General features: G+C 43.0%; 1 protein-coding gene across 4 annotated transcripts; it reads left to right on the forward strand.

The window, feature by feature from the left end:
• Positions 1–30: 30 nt before the first annotated feature.
• LRRC42 (leucine rich repeat containing 42) lies at positions 31–24,088 on the forward strand. Of its 4 annotated transcripts, none has more exons than XM_060206223.1 (9): positions 31–211; positions 1,149–1,175; positions 7,896–8,379; positions 15,583–15,714; positions 17,595–17,713; positions 18,540–18,628; positions 18,796–18,909; positions 21,436–21,520; positions 23,556–24,088. In XM_060206223.1, the coding sequence occupies exons 3-9, from the start codon at positions 7,907–7,909 to the stop codon at positions 23,828–23,830; spliced, it is 1,287 nt and encodes a 428-aa protein (XP_060062206.1). In that variant the 5' UTR covers positions 31–211; positions 1,149–1,175; positions 7,896–7,906; the 3' UTR covers positions 23,831–24,088. The 4 variants fall into 4 exon arrangements, with proteins under 4 accessions (XP_060062206.1, XP_060062207.1, XP_007534258.1 ...); XM_060206224.1 differs by lacking the exon at positions 31–211 and adding an exon at positions 3,954–4,056 and having other exon boundaries at positions 717–1,175; XM_007534196.3 differs by lacking the exon at positions 31–211 and having other exon boundaries at positions 718–1,175.
• The last annotated feature ends 802 nt before the right edge of the window (positions 24,089–24,890 follow it).

The raw sequence follows: 24,890 nt of genomic DNA on the forward strand, positions 1-24,890 counted from the left end.
CTCCAGCCTCGGCTCCCGCGGCGCCGGGTCGCCTCCAGCCACCCCCCTTCTCCCACCCTCTCCAGGTCCCACCCTCTCCAGCTTTGTGCCCCGGGCGCCGCGCCGCTCCCCCGCCCCTTCTGCCGAGCTTGGGGAGGAGGGCGTCAGGGAGCCGCCGCCGAGGAGCTGCCGCTCGCTGCCCGGGGCGGGGGGTGGGGGGGAAGGCAGGTAGGTGGCGGCCGAGCCCGGGGCTGCGAGGGCGGCGAGCGCGGGGGGCGGCCGCGCGGGTGGGGTGTGGCCGGCGGAGCGGGTGTGAGGCTGGGGTCGGGGTGCTGGCGCTTCGGGGCCCTGGTGGGAGAAGGGGGGGGCAGGGTTGTCTGGGGCGGACTCGAGGGAGACCCCCGTGGGAGCCGAGACAGGATGGAGACCTGCAGGCGTGGGGAGGGGGCTGGCGGCCGGGGGAGAAAGAAGTTGGGGCCGCGGACTGTGAAGTTGGGAGCCTCGAAGGGGGGGACAGAAGGCACGGAGAGAAATGGGGAAATGGGGGTGTCACAGAGACGGGGGACCTGAGTGAGGGGAGGTCGGGTGAAGGGCGGGCCGAGAGCCCGGGAGTTGAGGGGCTGGGGGCTGGGGGACCTGGAGAGACCCGGGAGGGTGTGAAATTGGGGGAGCAGGTGTTGCAGGCGTGGGTAAAGGGAGGGAGGGCCAGGGTGCTGGCGGGGAGGTGCAGGAGACATTGTCAGGTGCCTGGAGCTTGGGAGAGGAAAAGGTGTGGATGAGAAGAAGCCAGGTAGAGGGGTGGAAGCTTATTAATGAGAGGAAGTGGAAAATTAACTTCTGATTGGCGACCATTATTAACCTTCATTACTGAACGGAAGTAAAATTGTTCAGTGTTGATCCAGGCGGGTTTTTGTTAGAAATTTTCTCTCAAGGATACTGCATTTTTTAAGTAAACCATGGGTGGCTGTAGCTTGGGGAATGAAGGTTGTGAATTGACAGCTGGTTTTGCTTGCTTGCTTTACTATTTGGTGTGTGGATGTGGGTGAGAAGCAAGGCCTCTTGTGCAGTCCTGTTCTGGGTCTGTTCCCACCACTTTTTCCTCAGTTGTCTTCTGTGTTTTTAATTTAAAAATTTTTTTAATCTCCTCCTCCTTGTTCCCTTAGCTTGAGCCATTGAACACCAGAGGGATCAAACAGGTGGGTGAGATTAATTTTGAACTTTTTTTAATCTGCAAGGCGTATAATATGTATAGAGAGACAGCAGTGCAAAGTGCTTGAGCTGTGGAGTGGTAACAGGCCTGAGATTTATTTATTTATTATTGTTATTTTACAAAAACTGCCATTTGCCAGCTGTGCTCCTGGGTAAGTTACTTGTCTGGGCCCCTTGTGTGAAACGGCATCCCTGACCTTGTAGAGTTGTTGAGGGTGACATGGAATGATTTCATGTAGCATCAAGCACAGGGGTTGGCAACTGCTAGATATTAAATAAAGAGTAGTTATCACACCTACTATTAGCGTACTTGTCACTGTGAATTATTATTAAGGGTTGTTACCTTTATCTGCTAGATTTCGATGTTTTCTGCTCTTCCTTTTAAGATAGCTATAGATTCAACTCCTAATTTTAAGTCTGTTGTCCCCTCTTCTCCCCCACAGTCCACTTGGTTAGGATAGTTAGGCAATTTGCTTCTAGAAAATGCTGTCATGTTTAGTTACTGATTATTTTGTCTTGACTCTTTATTCAAAAAAGCTGTAGAGAACTAGGTGGTTTTTTTTTTTTTTTAATGTCATATGGTTGTATTTTCTTTTGGTGAACATTTGATGGCTTTGGCTTGCCTTTGGTGACCAAATAGTGGAGTACGTGCTGTTGTAGTATTTGTGGTGCTGTAATGATTATGTAACTGCAGGCCAGTCCCCTCTTTGGAGGGGAATAGGAGACTTTCAGAATTTGCTTGCACTCTGTTGACCAAATATACAATGTAGCTGATGCAGTTTATACTGAATATTGCTATTCTTGAAGCTACTAATTAATCTTCCAATTTCTGTTGGATTTTTGCCTTGGTATAGAACAGGCCCTGGGGCTGGGTGGTGGTGCGCCGAATTGAGTTCACACGTGCAAGGACCCAGTTCAAAATCCTGGTCCCCCTCCTGCAGGGGGAAAGCTTTCAAGTGGTGAAGCAGTGCCACAGCTATCTGTCTTTCCCCTCCCTCTTGATTTCAGATAAAAAAAAATTTATTAAAAAAATGAGAACAAGCCCTATCTCCTGGAGGGCCCCATTTATAGTAGACCTTCCTGTGCAATAGACAGGCACAAGCTGAGCCAAGTAGTTTGTTTGTTTTTTTTTCCCTGGTCATTCTGCCACCCCTAGTGGACTCCCTCCCCCCCCTTCTCCCCTCTCCCTTTTTTTAGATAGGGCATGTGTGTCAGAGAAAGAGGAGTTGACACCATAGCGCTACTCCACTGATCCTGGAGTTTCTCCCATTCATGGTGCAGGATGCTAGAATCTGGCTCCTTGCACATGGCAAAGTATATGTTCTACTGTGTAAACTATCTTCTGTCCTCCACTCTATGAGTTTTAGCCTTGAAGGGTTTAAACACGAATCCTTAGACCATGTTTTGGTACATCACAAACTCTCAGGATGCATCATTTTGGGAGAATACAAAAATGCACAAACAGTAGAAATCCAGGGTGATGGGCAGGGAGATAGCACAATGTTTATGCAAAAGACTTATATACTCGAGGCATTAGAGGTCCCGGGTTCAATCCTAGGCACCACCATAAATCAGGGCAGAGAGTTGCTCTGATTAAAACAACCAAACAAGCAAAAAACAAGTTCACTAGGATTCCCTGAACCAAGATAGATTCCTTAAGTACCATAATTGAAAAACAGTGAAGCCTTGGGGCTTCTGGAAAAAGGACAGGGGTTTACTTTTTTGGGAAATTCTGATTTTTTTTTTTCATCATTTAGAAAGAGCGCTGTTATTATGATGTGTAATTTCAAAAGTCAAAATATAGCCAAAACTACGTGTTTTTTTTTTCTTTCCTTTTCTTAATGGGGCTAGGGAGATAGCATAGTGGTTATGAAAAAGATTTTGGTTCTTAGAAAGTAAAGTATGTAGGGAGTCGGGCGGTGGCTCAGCGGGTTAAGCGCACGTGGCACAAAGCACAAGGACCGTTCTAAGGATCCTGGTTTGAGCCCCCGGCTCCCCACCTGCAGGGGAGTCGGTTCACAAGCGGTGAAGCAGGTCTGCAGGTGTCTGTCTTTCTCTCCCCCTCTCTATCTTCCCCTCCTCTCTCCATTTCTCTCTGTCCTATCCAACAACAATGACATCAATAACCACAACAATGTTAAACCAACAATGGCAACAACAGGAAAAATTTTTTTTTAATCTTAGAAAAAAAAAGTAAAGTATGTAAACAAAAAGCTGTCAGGATATTGGGGTAGGGTCCTTACTATGGTTCAAGCTGCTTGTGCCCCCTGCTGGATAATCAGTTTTTTCTGGTTCTTACCCAAAGCGCAAGTTTGTAGAAGGCACTTTGGAGAGTGCAATAAAGATGTGCAAACCCGGTTTTAGTGTCAGAGTTAACAGCTGAACAGTATAATGTCATTTTCTGTAGAATTTGCCTTTCTACCATTCAAGGGCCATGATTTCCTTTCTGAGCTCCAGGTTGAATAGAGCTCTGCCTCTCCAGCTACAGTAATACAGAGCAAAGATCTGCTTTTATTTCCTTGTAAAGATTAAAATGTGAAATTGAAGGAGCCAGATGTTTACCCTTAGTGGAAGAAAAAAAGCTTAGCATAAGTGAGGCATCTCCTTAGTAGTAACCACTGAATACTGGCAATAGTGTGGATTATAAGAGCTGGCAACATAACAGTTTGTTCTTATGGCTTTTAAACACCGCCACCCCACCCCACCCCACCCCCCACTGCCAGTACCAGTATGCCCATCATCTGTTTTGTCTCTTCTACCTGCAGAAGGGTCTGGCAAGTGGGGGAGGAGCCTGCAGCTGTTGCCTAGAAGAGGAGCTCCTAGCAACAGTAAAAGCAGGCCCTGAGGCTCTGACTTTGCCCCTTTGAGGTCTTAACCCTTCCTGTCATATAGTTGCTCTGTACTCAGTGCTATGTTGGGTCTGGAAAGAAAGAGGAATCAAATAAGTGCCTTGCCTTCAAAGAGCTCAGACTTCAGAACGTTGTCAACAAGGGAGCAAGGCAGTACACAGTGCCGAGTACTATGTGGGAAAGTACACTGGTGCTCTGGGGAAAAGAGACAGGCACGCAGCGGCGTGGGGGGTAGGGAAGGTTTCCCAGGAGAGGAATGGTGGTTGTGCTAAGTGTTCATGTTGAATAGGAATTAATCTGTTGTCAGGAAGGCAGAGAAGGATGTTTGAGCATCAGGAGCAGGAGGGCCAAAGATTAGTGAGACAGGGAGCACAATCACCTTACCTGGGTAGTAAGGCTCCCTCAGACCACAGAGCATAGGGAGATGAGCTGGAGACCGAGACGCTAGGGCAGGAAGGGCCCTTTTTTTCTGATATGTTTTCACATACATAATTACCCCCAGAGGAAACATGGGTTGTGCAGGTCCCCACAAATTGGATAACTGTGTGATCTCTCGAGACAGCGTCTTTGATCACTGACTTTATTTGATGACACTTTTGATGTCAGAGTTAACATCCTGGCCCTGCATAATGCAAGAAAAACCCAGGCTGGTTCACTCTAAAAGTCAATTAGAATGACCTGAGAGGTTGCACAGTGGATAGAGTGTTGGAATCTAAGCATGAGGTCCCGAGTTTGATCACTGGCATCAAGCTCTGGTCCTCTGTGCTCTAGTTTTTTTTTTTTTTCTTCTGTCTCTCTCAATTTTTTTTTTTTTTTTTTTAGCACAGTGGGTTAAGCGCACATAGCACAAAGCGCAAGGACCGGGGTAAGGATCCCGGTTCAAGCCCCTGGCCCCCCCGCCTGCAGGGGATTCGCTTCTTAGTCAGTGAGGCAGGTCTGCAGGCGTCTGTCTTTCTCTCCTCCCTCTGTCTTCCCCTCCTCTCTCCCATTTCTCTCTGTCCTATCTAACAACAACATCAATAACTACCACAACAATAAAAAAACAAGGGCAACAAAAAAGGGAATAAATAAATGTAAAAAAAATAATTTATCTTTTCAAAAGATTCAGTCTTTAAGAGGTAATACTAGTTCTTTTTTTCCCCCCTGTATTAGAATTTTGCCTCTTACCTTTCAACTGTAGTAGTTCTAGCCAAATGCTTTTGTCTTATTTAACATATCAGTTTGTTTTCTTAAAAAATACAGAGGACTTAGTTGGGGTTGTATTGTTATGTGGAAAACTGAGAAATGTTATGCATGTACAAACTGTTGTATTTACTATCAACTGTAAAACATTAATCCCCCAATAAAGAAAAAAAAGAAAAATTGTGTGTGAGAGAGACCAGAGCAGTTTTGCTCAGTAATTTATGATGTTCTGTTTTGCTTTTGTAGTATTGTCATGTAGTGTCAGAGATTAAATCCAGGCCCTCATGCATGCAAAGCAAAGCCATTTACTGTATCACTGAGCCACTTTTTTTTTTTTTTTCCACCAGAGCACTGCTCAGCTCTGGCTTATGGTGGTGCGGGGGATTGAACCTGGGATTTGACGAAGCCTCAGGCTTGAGAGTCTGTTTGCATAACCATTATGCTATCTACCCGCACCCTAACAGAGCATTTTTAAAATGTATTTTGAAATGTGTTGGTTCCGCAGGAAAACAAATGCATATTGCATTTAGTGGGTGGGCAGTGTTATTACCCACATGATTGCATAAATATGCAACTGTTTTTGGCATTTTGCCTGATTTCAGAAATTCTCTAATAGAGCTTTAATTGATGTTATGCTTCCAAGGGCTAGAATTGCTTTTATGTGGCTGTTGTGATAGAAGTTTTTTTAAGAAATGTTTTATATTATTTATTGATTATAGGATAGAGACAGAGGAAAATTGAGACAGGGGGGATAGAGAGGGAAACATACAGAGAGACACCTGTAGACCTGCTTTACCACTCATGAAGCTTTCCCCCTGCAAGCGGGGCCCAGGGGATTGAACCTGAGCTCTTCGGCACTTAACCAGGTACGCTACTACCAGACCCCTTGATCAAAGTCTTTTTTTTGTAGCCCACCAAAACCTGTTGCTTGTGATCTAAGTAAAGTTTAGCCAGTGCATAAACTTTAACTCCATAAATGACTGCTCAAAAACTGTAGGTATACTTTGGAAATACTGCTGGCTTCACTTCCAGTCCACTACAATAAAGTGAATCCTACAAGGCTGCCACTGTTTCGCTTTCTCAGTGTGTGTAAAAGTAATGGTTACCTTGCAGTGTAGTCTGTTAATTGTGCAGTAGCATTATGCTTAAAGAAGCAATGTGTATTCCTTAATGAACTGACACAGAAACATGAAATGAGCTTGTGCTGTTGGAGTAGCACCAAAAAAATGCTTCGGTATAGGTTTGCCACAAAACCTTCAATTGAAAAAAAAAGTGTTATTGATTTAGTAATGGTTTACAAGATTGTGAAATTACAAGGGTATATATAATACCACACTCACCACCAAGGTAGGTCTTTGTCCCACCCCAACTGATAACCACTATAATTCCCATGAAGTCTTAAGGGGCAGTTGTAGGCAAACCTTCAGTTTATTAAAACACACACATACATGCACTCGCACATCCACACCTGCAATACACAGTAAAGCAAAGTGAAATAAAATGAGGCATTGCCTTTATGCTAGGGAAAGATCTTAGGGAGTCCGGGTGAACTACACATGGTTCTTTCTCAAGGAGCTCAGAGCAGCAGAACATAAACTCAGAAACAAATCAATAGCAGAATAAACCCAGCACAACACAGTTTTGGAAGGAAGGTGCCAAGGTATCAAGAGAATTATTAATGTCTAGTCTCTATTCTGTGCCTACATGTTTTTTTTTTTTTTTTTAAAGTAGGGGCCAGGTGGTGGCGCACCTTTTTAAGCACACACATTAAAATGCACAAAGACCTGGGTTCAAGTCCGTGGTCCCCACCTGCAGGGGGAAAACGTCACAAGTGGTGAAGCAGGGCTATAGGTGTCTCTCTGTCTCTCTCCTTTATCTCTCCCCTCAAGTTCTCTGTCTTCTACCCAATAATAAATATTAAAAAAGTAAACTCCCTGTGTTCTAGTTATAACTTGCAATTTTAATGACTATAACATCCATGCGATGGATTTATAACTTATTTAAGAATTTTTCTGGGGAGTCAGGCAGTAGTGCAGCGAGTTAAGCACACATGGCGCAAAGTGCAAGGACCAGAGTAAGGATCCCAGTTCGAGCCCCTGGCTCCCCACCTTCAGGGGAGTCGTTTCACAAGCGGTGAAGCAGGTCTGCAGGTGTCTGTCTTTCTCTCCTCCCCCCGTCTTCCCCTCCTCTCTCCATTTCTCTCTGTCCTATCCAACAACAATGACACCAATAACAACAATAATAAAACAACAAAGGCAACAAAAGGGAATAAATATTTAAAAAATAATAATAATTTTGCTACAGTTGGATACTTAGGTTATTTCCAATTATTTCGCTTACATCACATGTGCTGCCATGACTTTCCTTGTAGATGTCTCTTGGCCCAATTCTGTGACAACTTCGTCAGCACACATTTTCAGACTGAGATTTGAGCTGGTTTTTATAAAGTGAGGAGTTCACCAGATAGACAAGAAAGGCAAGCTTGTAGGAAAGGGCATTTCAGGCAGAGGTAACCTCCAGTGCCAGAGTTTAGGGCAGCTGGTAAGTTTTGTTTTTTCCAAACCAACCACGGGGTCTGCCTGGAAGACTCATAAAACGCTGAGAGCAGCTAGCTGAAGTTACATGCTACAAGTGACATTTTAATCGGGTTTGCTTCCCTGTGCCTTGCTTTTACAGTAACCAAAGCAATGTCTTACTACCTCAACTCTGACAACCACCTAGACCCAGGACCCATCTACGTGAGAGAAAATGGGCAGTTGCACATGGTCAATCTGGCCTTGGATGGTGTCAGGGGTAGTCTGCAGAAGCCAAGGCCTTTTAGACTATTTCCCAAAGGCTTCTCTGTGGAGCTTTGTATGAACAGAGAGGATGATACTGCACAGAAAGAGAAGACTGATCATTTCATCTTCACATACACCCGGGAGGGGAATCTTCGGTACTCGGCCAAGTCCCTCTTCAGTCTCGTCCTGGGCTTCATCTCCGACAACGTTGATCACATTGATTCCCTCATTGGCTTTCCTGAGCAGATTGCTGAGAAGCTGTTCTCTGCTGCTGAAGCCAGACAGAAATTCACAGAGCCAGGGGCAGGCCTGCGGGCTTTACAGAAATTCACTGAAGCCTATGGAAGCCTGGTGCTTTGCTCCTTGTGTTTGCGAAACAGGTGGGTGCTGTGATTAGGTGATCAGGTATTTTACGGGTTATATTGATTCTGTGAAACTTGGGGGCTTACCCATGAAGTAACGCTTCACTGTGCAGTTTCCAGATACAGAGTGGCAGGCCATTTTGGGAAAAATCACTGTCTTCTACTCCACCCTCCCAGAAAACTCTTAGCTTTACTTGAAAAGCATTTTATTTGGAATAGTTGCTCACTGCATTGCTTCCGTTAGGTAGAAGATACTGTCCAGCCAGCTTTTCTGCCACGCAAAAATTGAAAAGAGCAAGATGTCATCTGCCAAATATATCTTGGTATACTCTTGGGGATATGAAGAGTAGTAATCAAAGTTCTCAGCCATGTTGCAGTTTTCAGCCACAATATATTTAACATCAGACAAAAAACAATTTTAAAGGAATGAAAGGCTAAAATTTCAAGGACCCTAAAGGTTGGAAATTTTCAAATATCCACCATCAGCATTAAGGTCTGTCTTTTTTGTTTTATTAGTGATTAATAGTGAATGACAAGATTGTGTTATAAGAGTGGTACTATTCCCACCACCAGAGTTCCATATTCCCTCCCCTCCTTTGGAGGATTGGAAGTTTCCCTGTTCTTTATCCCTCTGGGAGTATGGCCCAAAGATATTTATGGAGAACAGAAGATGGAAGGTCTGACTTTATAATTGCTTCTCAGGTCTGTCTTTTTTTTTTTTTTTTTAATATTTTATTTATTTTCCTTTTTTGTTGCCCTTGTTTTTATCATTGCTGTGCTTATTATTGTTGTTATTGATGTTGTTGCCGCCGAATAGGACAGAGAGAGGAGGGGAAGACAGAGAAAGGGAGAGAAAGACACCTGCAGTCCCGCTTCACTGCTTGTGAAGCGACACCCCCTACAGGTGGGGAGCTGGGGGCTCGAACCGGGATCCTTATGCCAGTCCTTGCATTTTGCTTCACATGCACTTAACCCGCTGCGCTACCGCCTGACTCCTGCCATCTTTTTTTTTTTTTTTTTTTAACAGATGCTTTCTCTTGTGACTTGCTTTTTTCCATATACTTTTTTTTTTTAATTTCTTTATTGGGGAATTAATGTTTTACATTCGACAGTAAATACAATAGTTTGTACATGCATAACATTCCCCAGTTTTCCACATAACAGTACAACCCCCACTAGGTCCTCTGTCGTCCCTTTTGGACCTGTACTCTCCCCCTCACACACACACCCAGAGTCTTTTACTTTAGTGCAGTATGCCAATTCCAGTTCAGGTTCTACTGGTCATGCTGCGCTGCAGAGAAGAGAGAGAGGAGGTCCAAAGCGAAGAGGGAACACAATTCTTTATTCACAAGGGCACCTCAGGGTTGGGTCAGAGCGCAGCAGTTCAGGCCATGTGGAGCTAGCCAAAAAATGGCCGTCCCCCACTACGTGTTCCACCCTTCCGTGACCTACTCTTCTGTCACCGAGGTAAAAAACTGGGTGGGGGGGCGGAAGTAGGAGGGCTTTTTATAGGGCAACAGCCAGGAGTGACGTTTCAGGACAGGATTGGTTGGGAAAGGCACTTGAGAATACCGTATAACTCTCGTGGGAAGTGGCTGAGCCTAAGGGGACAGTCTGGCAGATGTGACTGCATCTGCATAATTCCCCAGCAGCTTGTGTTTTCTGATCTTGTTTTTCAACTTCTGCCTGAGAGTGAGATCATCCCATACTCATCCTTCTGTTTCTGACTTATTTCACTTAACAGGAATTTTTCAAGGTCCATCCAAGATCGGCTGAAAACGGTGAAGTCTCCATTTGCTTTTCCCCACATACTTTCATTAGTATATTTAAGTTTCTTCTTTGTAAAGGCTTACATTATTATATATGAGTGAGAGTTTCAAATGAAATAGAGACAGAGAAGTTAGAGCACTGTTCAGATACATGTGGCTCTGAGGATCAAACCAGGTTCCTCGGACCTACAAGTCTAATGCTGTGTGAATTGAACTGTCTCCCCAGCCACTGTTTAAGGTTTTTATTGTACTATGATGCAAGATGATTTTCAAAGCATCCACACACACACATTTTAAAAAATCCACAATTGGGCCTGGTGACCCACCCATGCATCTGATAGAGCACCCCTGTTACCCTGCTCTAAGACCTGAGTTCAAGCCTTTGGTCCCCACTTGCATGGAGGAAGCTTCAAGAGTGGCGATGTGGTGACGATGCAGGTGTGTCTTTTCTCTCTGTCTCTTTCTCCCTCTAGATGGCACCCTCTTATCAAAAGAAATCAAAGGCAAAAAAAAAAAAAAGCAAAAAACCAATAACACCAGGATTGGTGGATTCATCATGCAGACACCAAGCTCCAGTGATAACCCTGGTGTCAACAAAATAAACCAAACAAACAAAAAAAGCTTTAAGTAAATGGAAAAGAAATAAGCACAGAAAAATGTAAGATAAGCATAACCCCTGTCTTTTTTCTAGAGGTAGCCGCTATTTTTCAAACATTCCATATATGTTCTACACACCACATATCCGCATGCATATAGAATGCTCTCCTTTGTTATACAAATGGAACCACGCTGTTATACCTTGCCTTTTAAAAAATTATTTATTCCCTTTTTGTTGCCCTTGTATTATTATTGTTGTTGTTATTGATGTCATTGTTGTTGGATAGGACAGAGAGAAATGGAGAGAGGAGGGGAAGACAGAGGGAGAAAGATACCTGCAGACCTGGCTTCACTGCTTGTGAAGCGACCCCCCCCTTCAGGTGGGGAGCCGGGGGCTCGAACTGGGATCCTTACACTGGTCCTTGTGCTTTGTGCCACGTGCCCTTAACCTGCTGCACTACTGTTCAACTCCATATCCTTGCCTTTTTTTTTTCTTTTTAAAAAAGTATGAACTTAACTAATGCTTTCTGACATAACTAGTTCATGTGCTTAGAAAATAATAAACAAGGGGAGTCGGGCTGTAGTGCAGCAGGTTAAGCGCAGGTGGCGCTAAGCTCAAGGACCGGCGTCAGGATCCCGGTTCGAGCCCCTGGCTCCCCACCTGCAGGCAGGTCCCTTCACAGGCGGTGAAGCAGGTCTGCAGGTGTCTGTCTTTCTCTCCCCCTCTCTGTCTTCCCCTCCTCTCTCCATTTCTCTCTGTCCTATCCCACAACAACAACATCAATAATAACTACAACAATAAAACAACAAGGGCAACAAAAGGGAATAAATAAAATAAAAATAATAATAATAATAATAAACAAGTTTTCTTTAATCAATTCACAGGACTAATTGTTTCACCCTCGGGTCAAATATTGTAATTTTAAATAATTTTTGTTTATTTTTGAATAGAGATAGGAATTGAGGACACACACACACACACACCTGCAGCACTTCTTCACCAATTGTAAAGCATTACCCTTGCAGGTAGGGACCGGGGACTTGAACCTTGATCCTTGTGTACTGTAATGTGTGCATTCAACCAGGTGTGCCACTACCTATCTCCCAAACAATGAAAAACAACAAGGGCAACAAAAGGGAAAATTTTATATATATAATTTTTTTTAAAAAAAGAAGCCTCTCATTAAAAATAAAGAAAAGGAGAGTCGGGCAGTAGTGCAGCGGGTTAAGCGCATTTGGAACAAAGCCAAGGGCCGGCATAAGGATCCTGGTTCAAGCCCCCAGCTCCCCTCCTTCAGGGCAATCGCTTCACAGGCGGTGAAGCAGGTCTGCAAGTGTCTATCTCCTTCTGTCTTCCCCTCTTCTCTCCACTTCTCTCTGTCCTATCCAACAACGACAGCAATAATAACTACAACAATAAAACCACAAGGACAACAAAAGGGAATAAATAAATAGTCTTCTAGCATATATTTTTACTCCATTACTGAAAACTCTGCATCTTATTCAGATGTAAGAGTAAAATTTTCATTTGTGATTAAAAACTTTTCTCTCCTTTTGAATTCCTAAAGGAAAACAGGAGGATGAGTTTCGATTTTTGCTTTCACAGCCTTGGGTTGAAGCTGCAGTAGTAAAGGTTTTGCCAACAGGAAAGAGAATAAATTGGAAAAAGTTGAAATTAAGATAATTGGGTAGGTGCAGGCACTGGGTTCTGTTGGCTTTGGCTCACAAAGCTGCCTCCCAGGAGGAGAAGCCAGTGTCTTTACAAAATTGTTTGCTCCTGGTGTTGAAATGCCAGTGAATTTTAATCACACTGGTGGCCTCAAGGAGGCAAGTATATTTTTCTTAAAATATCACACTGTGTGTCTGAAGTGATTATAATAGCCAGTATTTACTCAGGGCCTATAAGATGCCCAGACTTCAAATTTTCTTAATAACCCTGAAATGTAATCCTTTGTAGTTTTAAGAAATTTAATTTACTCAGTAAGTTAAATGAATTTCTCACAAACACACAAGCAATTAGGACTATTAGAATCCAAACTCAGGTCTGTGCATTCTGTTCCACTATTCTGAAGTCTTTAAGGGCTAATTGGGAAGACTAGTTGCCAGCAAGACCCTGAAGCTTTAGTTAGGTCTTAGCTAAGCATCATGTAATGTCTGTGACTTTGCTTGTTGGATTCTTAGCCTTGATTTCTGTATTGTTTGTTCATCACATACATTGTTAATGTCCTCCACAAATAACCCTTGATTCAGAATTATGAAATATCTTTTGGTTAATTGATCAAAGGTTGTGTCTTTTCCTTTCACTGATTGCCAGTAATCCCCCAAATCCCTATTAAACCACTTCAGCTCTGTGATTGGAAGATAGAAAACAGCAGCTTTATTTACAATGCAATTAAAATACATCTGAGTAAATAAGGCTCATTTGTGTACCCAGCTGAGTTCAGTCACCAGACAGAGGGGTGTCACTGCCCCAGGCCATCTGTACCTAGCATTCAGGGCAGCCATCAGCTTCAGTGCATCTTATTTGCCTGGGGGTAGAAAGAAAAGTGGTTTAGTTCTCCTCTTGTCCTCAGATTATTCTGTACTGGTTTTGGTAATTATGACCCTGCTTGAAGGAAGAGAGATGTGAACACTTGGATGTACAGGCAGGCTGTATTTCCGACTTGCTGTGGAAACCTTGAGATGTCTCAAAACTTTATTTTAAAAGTGTGATTATTCATGGTAGAGTAGTGCTAGTGAACTATTTTGCCAGTCCAACATTAAAAAAAAAAAAAAAAGGACACTCAGTTGTAATAGGTATGACTTAGGAGGAGAAGGCGGAATAAAGTTGGGATAACAGAAGTACAGTGGAGTGGGTCACTACCCCAGCTTTTGAATAGAAAGCTAAAATGGTCTGTCAGATATTCTTGGTATGTTTTAGAAGATAAGAGGCTGTAGTTTGGGAGTCGGGTGGTAGCACAGCGGGTTAAGTGCAGGTGGCGCAAAGCGCATGGACCGGTGTAAGTATCCCGGTTCAAGTCCCTGGCTCCCCACCTGCAGGGGGTTCACTTCACAGGTGGTGAAGCAGGTCTGCAGGTATCTTTCTCTCCTCTGTCTTCCCTTCTTCTCTACATTTTCTCTGTCCTGTCCAACAACGACGACGTCAACAACAACAATAATTTCTACAACGAAAAAAAACAAGGGCAACAAAAGGGAGTAAATAAATATTTTTTAAAAAAAAGAGGCCATAGTTCTTGGACCAGATTTTGAGCCACTAGATACTGCAGATAGGTCAAAAAGCAATCTTATATGAATGATTCAAAAGTTTGAATATCTTGAAATTTGAAAATTCTTCAGTAAAGTCCTGACACCAGCTCTCTTGTCTCCCATATTACCAACAGCTGTCTCCTAAAAAAGCAGATGTATTTGCTTATTACTGACTTTGCTTACATAGTCCCCTTGTTTAAAGTATTTATTCCCTGTCGGGTAAAAAGATTTTTAGGTCATTTGCTAATTTAAAACTTCAGCCTGGGTCTGGGAGTATGGATCGACCAGTCAACACCCATGTTCAGTGGGGAAGCAATTGCAGAAGTCAGACCTTCCACCTTCTGCATCCCACAATGACCTTGGGTTCGTACTCCCAGAGGGATAAAGAATAGGAAAGCTGTCAGGGGAGGGGATGGGTTACGGAGATCTGGTGGTGGGAATAGTGTGGAGTTGTACCCCTCTAATCCTATGGTTTTGTTAATGTCTCCTTTTTAAAATAAATTTTAAAAAATTTTAAAAAAATCAGCCTGGGAGTCGGGAGGTAGTGCGGCGGGTTAAGCTCATGTGGCATGAAGTGCAAGGACTGTAGTAAGGATCCCGGTTCGAGCCCCGGCTCCTCACCTACAAGGGGAGTCACTTCACAGGTGGTGAAGCAGGTGTCTTTCTCTCCCCCTCTCTGTCTTCCCCATCTCTATCCTTTTCTCTCCTAACAATAAAGACACCAATAACTAATAACTACAACACTAAAAAAAAAAAAAAAAAGGTAACAAAAGGGAAAATAAATAAATACTAAAAAAAAAAAATTCAGCCTATGGGGTTGGGTGGTAGCGCAGCGGGTTAAACACACTTGGCTCAAAGCTCAAGGACCAGTAAGGATCCCAGTTCGATCCCCTGGCTCCCCACCTGCAGGGGGGTCGCTTCACAGGCAGTGAAGCAGGTCTGCAGGTCTTTGTCTTTCTCTCCCGGTCTCTGTCTACCCCTTCTCTCTCCCATTTCTCTCTGTCCTATCCAACAGCAGTAACAAAAATAATAATGATAACAAGGACAACAAAAGGGGAAAAAATAGCCACCAGGAGCAGTGGATTCATAGTGCAGGCACCAAGCCACAGCAATGACCCTGGAGGCAAAAAAAAAAATTCAGCATGTACTCACATAGTCTCTCCTGCGTTGGGGTAGAGCCATAGATGGTAGTGATTGTAAAAGAAAAAAAAAAGAGAAAAAAGCTATTAGTTACTTTATTTTATTTTTTGGATGAAAAAAGAAAGGTGAGGGGGAAGGTGGTGGCGTTCCCATTACTGTGTGCAAGGACCCAGGTTCAAGCTCCTTTCCCCCCACTTATGGGGGGGAGCTTCACAAGTGGTGAAGCAGGGCTGTAGTGTCTCTCTGTCGCTTACCCTCTCTCAATTTCTCTCTATATCTGATAGTAAGATATATATGTTAGGATGAGTGTGTGTGTGTGTGCACGCACATGTGTGTGTGACCATATCACTGAAGCTCCCTTCAGCACATGAGGACTGGGCTCCAACCTGGATCATGTACATGGCAAAGCAGTACACTATCCAAATGAGCTGTTCTGCCAGTCCTAATAACTGTTTCCTATACTCCGCAGATATCTGGTAATTTCAGAAAAACTTGAAGAGATTAAGTCTTTCCGGGAGCTGACATGCCTGGATCTTTCCTGTTGCAAGCTTGGAGATGAACATGAGCTTCTAGAACATCTCACCAATGAGGCCCTGTCTAGGTACCTGATTTGACACCAGTTGTTCCCCCCACCCCTGTCTCCCTTTTCACTCCTTTTCTCTCTCTCCTCTCTCTTTTTAAATTTTATTAGTGATTTAATATTGATTTCCAAAATAGATAGCGGGGTTATAATTCCACATTGTTCCCACCACCAGAGGTCAGCTTCCCCACTCCCTCCACTGGAAACTATAGTAGTTCTCCCAAGGTCACAGATATGGGTTGACTCTTACTTTTGTTTTCTTTCCTTAATTTTATTAGTGACTTAATATCGATTTACAAAATCACTAGATAACAGCAGTATAATTCTGCCCCATTCCCAACCTCTCTGTCATAATCCAGAGATAAGCAGTGCTCTGGCAGGAAGCACATTAATACTCTGTTTTCAAGTTAGATGGGGTGGATTGATTTACGGGTGGACCTAAAAACTTAATCTGGTTATCTACATTTACAAAGCTACAAAAACCGTAGAGTATCATTTGTTTTGTAGAAAGAATCCTCATAGGGGTTGTTTAGCAAACTATCCTGACAGAGTGGGTTTTGTTTTTTTGCCACCAGGTTTAGTTTGGGACTTGGTGCCTGCATGGTTCCACCATCCTTGGCTTTTTTTTTTTTTTTTTCCCTCTCTCTGTATTTTACCAGAACACTGCTCAGCTCTGGCTTGTGATGGTACTGGAAATTAAACCTGGGATCTTGGAGGCCCAGGCATGACAGTCTTTTGCATAACTATTGTGTTACCTTCCTAGCCTGGAATTTTTTTTCTTTCTTTTTTTTTTTTTAATATTTATTTATTCCCTTTTGTTGCCTTTGTTGTTTTACTGTTGTAGTTATTACTGTTGTTATTGATGCTGTTGTTGTTAGATAGGACAGAGAGAAATGGAGAGAGGAGGGGAAGACAGAGGCGGGGAGAGAAAAATAGACAACTGCAGACCTGCTTCACCGCCTGCAAAGTGAACCCGCTGCAGGTGGGGAGCCAGGGGCTTGAACCTGGATACTTACGCCAGTCTTTGTGCTTTGCACCACATTCGCTTAACCCACTGCGCTACCGCTGACTTCATTTTTTTTTTTTTTTTCTTAATAGAGGATGAAAGAAAGAGGGAAAAAGAAACCAAAGAAGAAATAACTGCAGCGCTGTTGTACTACATAAAAAGCTTTCCTCCTTGGGAGTCAGAAAGTAGCACAGCGGGTTAAGCGCACGTGGCGCAAAGCGCAAGGACTGGTGTAAGGATCCCAGTTCGAGCCCCTGGCTCCCCACCTATAGGGAAGTCGTTTCACAGGTGGTGAAGCAGGTCTGCAGGTGTCTATCTTTCTCTCCCCCTCTCTCTGTCTTCCCCTCCTCTCTCCATTTCTCTCTGTCCTATCCAACAATGACATCAAGAGCAACAATAATAACTACAACAATAAAACAACAAGGGCAACAAAAGGGAAAATAATTTTTTTTTAAAAAAAAAAAGCTTTCCCCCTGCAGTTGGGCACCAGGGGCTTGAACTCATGTCCTCAAGCATGCAATGAGTGTCCTCTGGCAAAACGGCACCATTTAGCATCATGTTTTTGGTTTATATACGGGATTGTCAGAAACTCAATTTTTGTGTTAAACAGTTGTATCCCCCCCTCCTTTAATGAAAGCTCTGTTTAATTCATTCAACCATAAGTCTTTAGTGCCCTCTGCCATCTGAGGTTAGTACTACATGATATTTTGATCGCTAAGTTAAGCCTCACTTAGTAACTGAAAGAGCACCAGTAGATCTGTAACACTGCTAAATGCATTGGTCATGAAATACCAAGGGGTGTAGATTATTTCCTGTTTTAGGTAACATTTATGAAAGCATGTTTCCTTACCTAAATTTCTCAAACTCTAACCTACGTATGACCTTGTTTCCCTAGTGTAACTCAGCTCCACCTGAAGGATAATTGTTTATCTGATGCCGGGGTGCGGAAAATGACAGCGCCAGTCAGAGTGATGAAAAGAGGCCTTGAAAATCTAACACTGTTAGACTTGTCTTGTAAGTGTTAATGGAAATCATAGATAATTGACACTGGAAGAATGACAAATTCTCTGGATCAATACAGATTAGAGGTAACCTTGGTGACACAGGTTGGTGGCAGAACAGGACTAGAGCCCAAGGCTCTTGACTCCTGGTCAAATACATATATTCCTAGGATGCTGCTATCTCTTTAGAGTGGGAAAAGCCCATACAGAGTCTTCAGTGCCCATCACTGTGTATAGACCAGTCTTCCATCATCTCCATAGCATATTTAAAGGGCGTTTGGCTCATCTGTACTTGCTTTGTGTTGCTGGTCTATTACATTTGTTAGCAAGTTTAGTTTTTTTTGTCCGTATTTGTGTTGGTGAAAATCTGAACGAGTCCTGTGATGGTGTGTTTAGGATTAACCAGATATTGACTCAAGTGGTTGAAGATTAATAATGCTCATTTATGATTCAGCTGAGCATTCAATGACTATATGGGAGGTGTGGCCTTAAGACTAGAAGGGGCAGGTGTGTGTTTGAGGTTAGAGAGCATGACTTGCTCTGCTACTGGCATTCAAACCTCTGTGCTCTTGGGCAGATTTCTACTTTTTTTTTTTTTTTTTTTTTTTTTAACTCTGGTTGTCTCTGGGACTTCACTGCTCCAGGATGATGTTTTCAGATAGAAAAAACAAGGCTGAGAAAGATGGAAAGAAAGTACAGCATCAAAGCTTCCTTTAGTCCTGCAGCTGGGCTAGAACTTTTTGTGCACTCCATGTCTTATATTTTATCTGAACTTAATTATTGGTCTTTTAGTAGTAGTTGCACTGTCACAAATTACTTTGTATGTTTTTGATATCTAGGTAACCCTGAGATCACAGATGCAGGGATTGGATATCTCTTTTCTTTCAGAAAATTAAACTGCTTAGATATCTCTGGGACGGGGCTCAAGGTAAGCCTTTACTCCCTTCTCTTACTTTCCTGAACACAGAGTCACAGTTGGCTCCTGCTGTTTGGTCTTTAGAAAGAGCTGGCTTTTATGATTACATTTTATTCCTACTAAAAGCAACTAAGAACTGCCTGGAGAGGTGTACACATTCTTGTTCTGTCTTTCACTAGGATATCAAAGCTGTGAAACACAAGCTCCAGACCCACATAGGTCTTGTTCACTCCAAAGTGCCTTTGAAGGAATTTGACCACAGTAACTGCAAGACCGAAGGCTGGGCTGACCAGGTACTGCATGTTGCTCCCCTCTGGTTAATATGGCTTTTAGTTTAATTCCAAGTATCTTACTCAACACTTTGAACAAACAATAATCTTCACGGTATTTCTTGGCCAAATTGTCATCTTCACATCAAAATGGAGATTAGCTATAACTGACCCACCTACTTAAGGAAAGGTGTTAGATGCTGGGCTTTGGTTACTTACAGGTTGTGCCTCTTCTGCATTAGACCTAGAAAGAAGGAATGGCATTTTTTTTTCCTGCCAAGGATTCACTGGGGCTTTGTACCTTCATGGTTCCACCACTCCCAGAGGACGGTCCCCCACCCCTAAAGAGGATGAGAGCGGGAGAGGGAGAGGGAGATAGAGAAGGAAAGATACCACAGCACCACTCCACTGCTCATGAAGCTTCTCTCATCATGCTTCTCTGTGGTGGCTGGGGTCTTGAACCTGGGTCTTTGCACATAGTACAGTGTGTGCCGTACTGAGTGAGCTGTCTCTAAATCCCTGAAAATGACATCTTAAACGACTCAAAATGTAAGTGAATGCTGACCCTACCTCAGGACAGATTTAATATTATGTGTGGATACCTGAAAGAGACTTAAGTTACACTGATAGGAATGTAAGTCCAACCCTTCCCTCTTTAGGGAGTCATTTCTTGCTCTCAGAACCTTAGTGAAAAATGTCCTGTATTTTTCTCTCTATATAGTCCCATTTTCAACTTTTTAAAATCCATATTTATTTATTTGTAAGATTAGATTTTTTTTTTTTCTTACCAGGGCACTGTTCCACTATGGTTTATGGTGGTGTGGTGGGATTGAACCTGGGACAGAGGAGCCACGGACATGAGTCTGTTTTCTTAACCACTGTGCTATCTTTCCTATCTCATTTTTAACTTCTTGACTGAACTTTACTTTGCCTTGCCTCTCTTCATTTTTTTTTTCCAACTTGTCACAGACCTAAGAAAGAAGTCAGAGGGTAGTTAAGTAGCAGGGTACCAGTAGATGCCAGCTTGCTTTGGCTAGTGTCTTTCTCCTTCATACCCTAGAACACGTTTCTTAGTGGAGGCCTACAGGACCCACCAAACTGTTTTCTTCTGAATTTCTCCTTGGCTCTAAGCTATAATACATGATAACGGGTCTAATTGGCTGATCATAATATCACTTTCCTTATAGATAGGCAAGAAGGAGTTCTGGTGTATTATTGTTTTAGCAGCACTTTGAAGTTGGTTCAGAGAATCCAGGTCTAAATAATTACCACAGAGGTTGCCAGATGAAGTTTGTTTTTTTTAAAATACTTTATTTATTCACTTTTGTTGCCCTTGTTGTTTTATTGTTGTTGTCGTTATTACATAGGACAAAGAGAAATGGAGAGAGGAGGGGAAAACAGAGAAGGGTAGAGAAAGACAGACACCTGCAGATCTGCTTCACCGCCTGTGCAGCGACTCCCCTGCAGGTGGGGAGCTGAGGGCTCGAACTGGGATCCTTACACCAGTCCTGGCGCTTTGTGCCACCTGCATTTAACCCACTGCGCTACCGCCCGACTCCCTCCAGATGAAGTTTGTTGCTATATGAATCCTAGATGTACCCGTGGTCTTGGGAGACACGAGGGATGGATATAGCACACTGCTTGATAATAATTTCACAGGAGGGGATAAGGTAGAAAGAATATAGAGTCAGAAAGACCTAGGTCTGGAATCCTGGCTTGGCAGCCCCAGTAGCTATATAACATAGACAGCGTTGGGTCTGTTTCTTCATCTGTGAAATGTGGGAACCAGGAACTCTCAGTGGAGTTTGATAAGGTGAAATAAGCCTGTCCTGAAGGTAACATAATTGAGTTTAGTCAGCTTCATGCTATACTTACCGGGCTTGACCCCTAGGACTTGGCAACAGTGTTTTATCTATTTATTACTGCTCCCTATGGAAATTATTTAGGCTAACTCCATTTTCTCAGAGCCCCTTTCTCAGTAGAAGGCCATCTAGCAGAAGTCTTCTCCTTTTCTTCAGCACACTCTCTCTTTCTTTCTATCTACTGTGAAAAGATGTGCCTGCCACTTTATCCCAGTGATAGGCCCCCTTTTTTCAGTTCTCAGATATCCAGCTTCCTTTGACTTTTATTTGTTTCATTTATTTATTTATGTATGTATGTTTGTATTTTAGCAGAGCACTGCTCAGCTCTGACTTACGGTGTTGCAAGGGACTGAGAGAAAAATTGAGAGGGAGTGGGGAGATAGGGAGGAAAAGAGGAAGGGAGGGAGGTGGGAGAGAGAAAGAGAAAAAGGCCTGCCGCACTGTTTACCACTTGTGAAGCTTCCCCCCTGCAGGTAGGGACCAAGGGCTTGAACCTAGGTCCTTTCACATTTTAATGTTTTTATTCTCACCAAGTTCTACATTAAAATAGAAAGCCCAGATTTACTTCGTGTCATTCACTACTGCTAGAAGATTATCACAAAGGTCTATGTTAAAGCAAAGGGGAACAAGGGCAGCCTAAAAGTTAAAAGTTTGATACTGTGCTCAGTTCTTTTCAAATACATTTCAGATTGTACTGCAGTGGGAGCGTGTAACCTCAGAAGCAGTGAAGCCAAGAAAAACATCAGAGGCTCAAAAGGCAGCTCAGCACTTCTGTGAGGAATTCGATTTCTTTTTGCATTTTTTTGTCCTTGGGTTATTTGCATCTTTAAAATAGTAGTTGCACAAAAGCAGAAAGAATATGGGTGATTAACAAGGAATTAAACAGCTCCAGACGTGATACTACAACTAGTGTCTGGAGGTGCCGAGTTCTGTCTCTGGCATTGCATGTGCCAGAGTGATGCTCTAGCTCCCCCTCCTCTGTCTCACTAGTAAATAAGTAAATCTTACAAAAAAAAAAAAAAAAAAAGTCATGACTTAATGTGTTGCCAGAATATAGGAGCAACAACCCATCAACAAAAAGCATTGTTTTTTTTTTTTTACAAAACATTGTGTTTACATAGAGTGCAATATTATTTGACCTTAAGATGAAAAGAAATTTTGGTACATGGACAAAATTTGAAGACATTATGCTAAATGACTACATCAGTCAGAAAAAGGCAAATGTTCTGTGATTCTTCTTATATTAGGTTCCTGTAGTATTTAAATGCAGAAGCAGAATTTTTTTTTTTTTTTTCCAGTGCACTGCTCAGCTCCTGGTGGTGGTGGCGTGGGTTTGAACCTGAGACTTTGGAGCCTCAGGCTTGAGAGTCTGTTTACATAACCTTTATGTTATCTACCCCCACCCAGAAACAAATCAGAATGGTGGGGTTAGGGCGGTGGGTAACAAGGTGTGGTTATTCAGTAACTACAGAGTTTCAGTTCTGCAAGATGAATTTCTAAAGATAGACAGTGGCGTGATGTGTATACAGTGTGCATGTTCTCAGTGCTACAAAACTATACCCTTCAAAGTGGCATATATCATATATATCCATCATTTTTTTTAAATTTGTTTGTAAGAGGAGGAGAACCAGAGCGTCACTCTGGCACATGCAGTGTTGGGAGTCAAAATTGAGACTTCATGCCTGTGAGTCCAGTGCTTTATGCACTGTGACACCTCTGGCCTGCTTTCACATTTATTTAACATATTTATTTAGCATAGTGCTTATGCCAAAGAATTTTACGCATGAGACTATGAGATCCTAGGCTTAATAGCCATTACCACCAAACATAATACCATGGGCGGGGACCCAGGTTCAAGCCCCAGTCCCAACCTGTAGCATGGGGCTTCATAAGAGGCGAAGCAGTGCTTCAGCCTTTTCTCTCTCTCCCCCTCTCTATCTTCCCCTTGCCTCTCAGTTTCTCTCTGTGCTACCATCTAAGACAGAAAGAGTGTGCAAGCGAGCACACTGCTAGGAGTGGTAGAGTCTTTGTTCAGGCACTAAATCCCTGGTGGCAAAAATATAGAAGTGTATCATTTGCTCAAGTTTTACCACAAAGTTGACTCTCTTTGTAGATAGAACCAAGTCTAGATTTTGAATCATATATATATTTGCCTCCAGGGTTATTGCTGGGGCTCTGTGCCTGCACTACAAATCCATCGCTCCTGGAGGCCATTTTTTTTCCCCATTGTTGTTGCTGTTATTGGATAGGACAGAGAGAAACCGAGAGAGGAGGGGAAGACGGGAAAGAAAGACAGACACCTGCAGACCTCCTTCACAGCCTGCAAAGCAACCTCCTGCAGGTGGAGAGCGGGAGCTCAAACTGGGTTCCTTGCACGTTATACTATTGCACTTAACCCAGTGCGCCACCCCCCACCTCCTTATCTAGCATTTTTTGAGTTTTTCTTATATGCCAAGCATTGTGCTAAGTACCTTATAAACATTCTCTCACGTCTTCACATCATTCTTATGAAACAGATTTTTCTGTTACTATAAAGGATGGAAACTGAATCTTAAGTAATGAAGCCCAGGTCTCTTATTCAGGAAGTAGCAGATTTAGGATTTGAATCTACATCTCAAGTTACGAGCACATGCCTTCAGCCCGTGTCACTGTATATGCCACTCTGACTTTATAGAATGCTCAAAGGGGAGTGAAGTGAGGCCAGACACACTTTGTTTGGGTCTCTGCCACTTTCTTGGATTATCTTTCTAGATCCAGGCCGCCATAGGCATCCCAACTTTCTGCCCTTTCTGCCGTCATTTCTTGTAGATGGGAAGAGAGCACAAACAGAAGCCCCAGTGAAGTGTACCCTGGCAGATGCCCACGTGAACTCGTCTGAGAAACTTCAGTTCTATAAAGAGAAAGCACCAGACTGCCACGGGCCCGTGTTGAAATGCGAAGCTGTTTCAAGTCAGGAGTCAAAAAAGAGCAAGAAGAGAGCTTTTGAGGAACCAGCGAGGGAACAGAGTAGCCCTCCACAGTCTTCAAAGCAGAAATATGTGTGTCTTGCTATGGAGGACTGGGACTTGTTAAATTCCTGCTGACAGGCAGGTAGAAGCTGACTTTCCCCTCCTCCAACTCTAATGTATGAGGAAAGGGGACTAATGGCTGTTTTCCTTTTCGTTTGAATTTACCTCTGGCACTAGCCGAGCAGGCAGATGTTTCTACTTTTGTGGTGGGGGAGGGGAATGCTATGGAGGTATGTAATAATTTCTAATGTATATTTTCAATACATAGTAATTTTTCCAAATAAACATTTTTGCTGTCCTTATGCAATCTGGGGATTAAAAATATTAATTTCACCTGTCTGTACTTTTTCTGGTGTGGCTAGAAGAATATCTCGATGGCTTTCGTTGGCGATTTTTACCATATTTCTATCAGACAGGACCACTTGTGTCCATGGCCACCACTTGTAATCTAGGATTGCATTAGACCAAAATTTGTGGCGAGCTTGAAGCTAAACTTCCTGGTAAATCAAAGGAAAGGAGAAAATAAATACCTCAAGGAATTAAAAACATTAGTTGACAGGCTTAACTTTGGGAAATGCTCTGGAGTTTAACCAGGATTTTCATAAAGGTGGGGGATCTAGAGCCATCTGTGTTTGACTTACCAGTCAGAACTAGGCCAGCTGCTGCCTCAGTTAAGGTGGCTACTGCCCAGTAACTGAGCCAAAATGAGAAAGATTCAGTGCATGCTGTTTTTTCTTGAGTTTTAAAATGGCATTTGTGGGGGCTGGGTGGTGGCACACTGGGTTAACCGCACATAGTATGAAGTGTAAGGATCTTGGTTCAACCTCCCAGCTCCCCACCTGCAGGAGGGTCACTTCGCAAGCAGTGAAGCAGGTCTGCAGGTGTCTTATCTTTCTCTCCCCTTCTCTCTATCTTCTCCTTCTCTGTCCTATCCAAAAAATAAAAAAAATAAATAAAACGTGGATTCATAGTGTTGGCCCCGAGCCCTAGCAATAACCCTGGAGGCAAAAATAAAATAAAATAAAATAAAATAAAATAAAATAAAATAAAATGGTATGGAGTAGCTCATTTGGATAATGTACTGCTTTGCCAGGTGCACAACCCAGGTTCAAGCCTGTTCCTTTCTTTCATTCTC

This window comes from Erinaceus europaeus, chromosome 13 (assembly GCF_950295315.1).
Source record: "Erinaceus europaeus chromosome 13, mEriEur2.1, whole genome shotgun sequence".
In the NCBI taxonomy this organism is placed as follows: Eukaryota; Metazoa; Chordata; class Mammalia; order Eulipotyphla; family Erinaceidae; genus Erinaceus; species Erinaceus europaeus.

Coding starts and splice junctions, on each gene's coding strand:
- LRRC42 (XM_060206223.1), top strand. CDS start 7,907: ATGTCTTACTACCTCAACTCTGACAACCACCTAGACCCAGGACCCATC. Junction 15,715..17,594: donor ACCAATGAGGCCCTGTCTAG/GTACCTGATTTG, acceptor TTGTTTCCCTAG/TGTAACTCAGCTCCACCTGA. Junction 18,910..21,435: donor CCGAAGGCTGGGCTGACCAG/GTACTGCATGTT, acceptor AATACATTTCAG/ATTGTACTGCAGTGGGAGCG.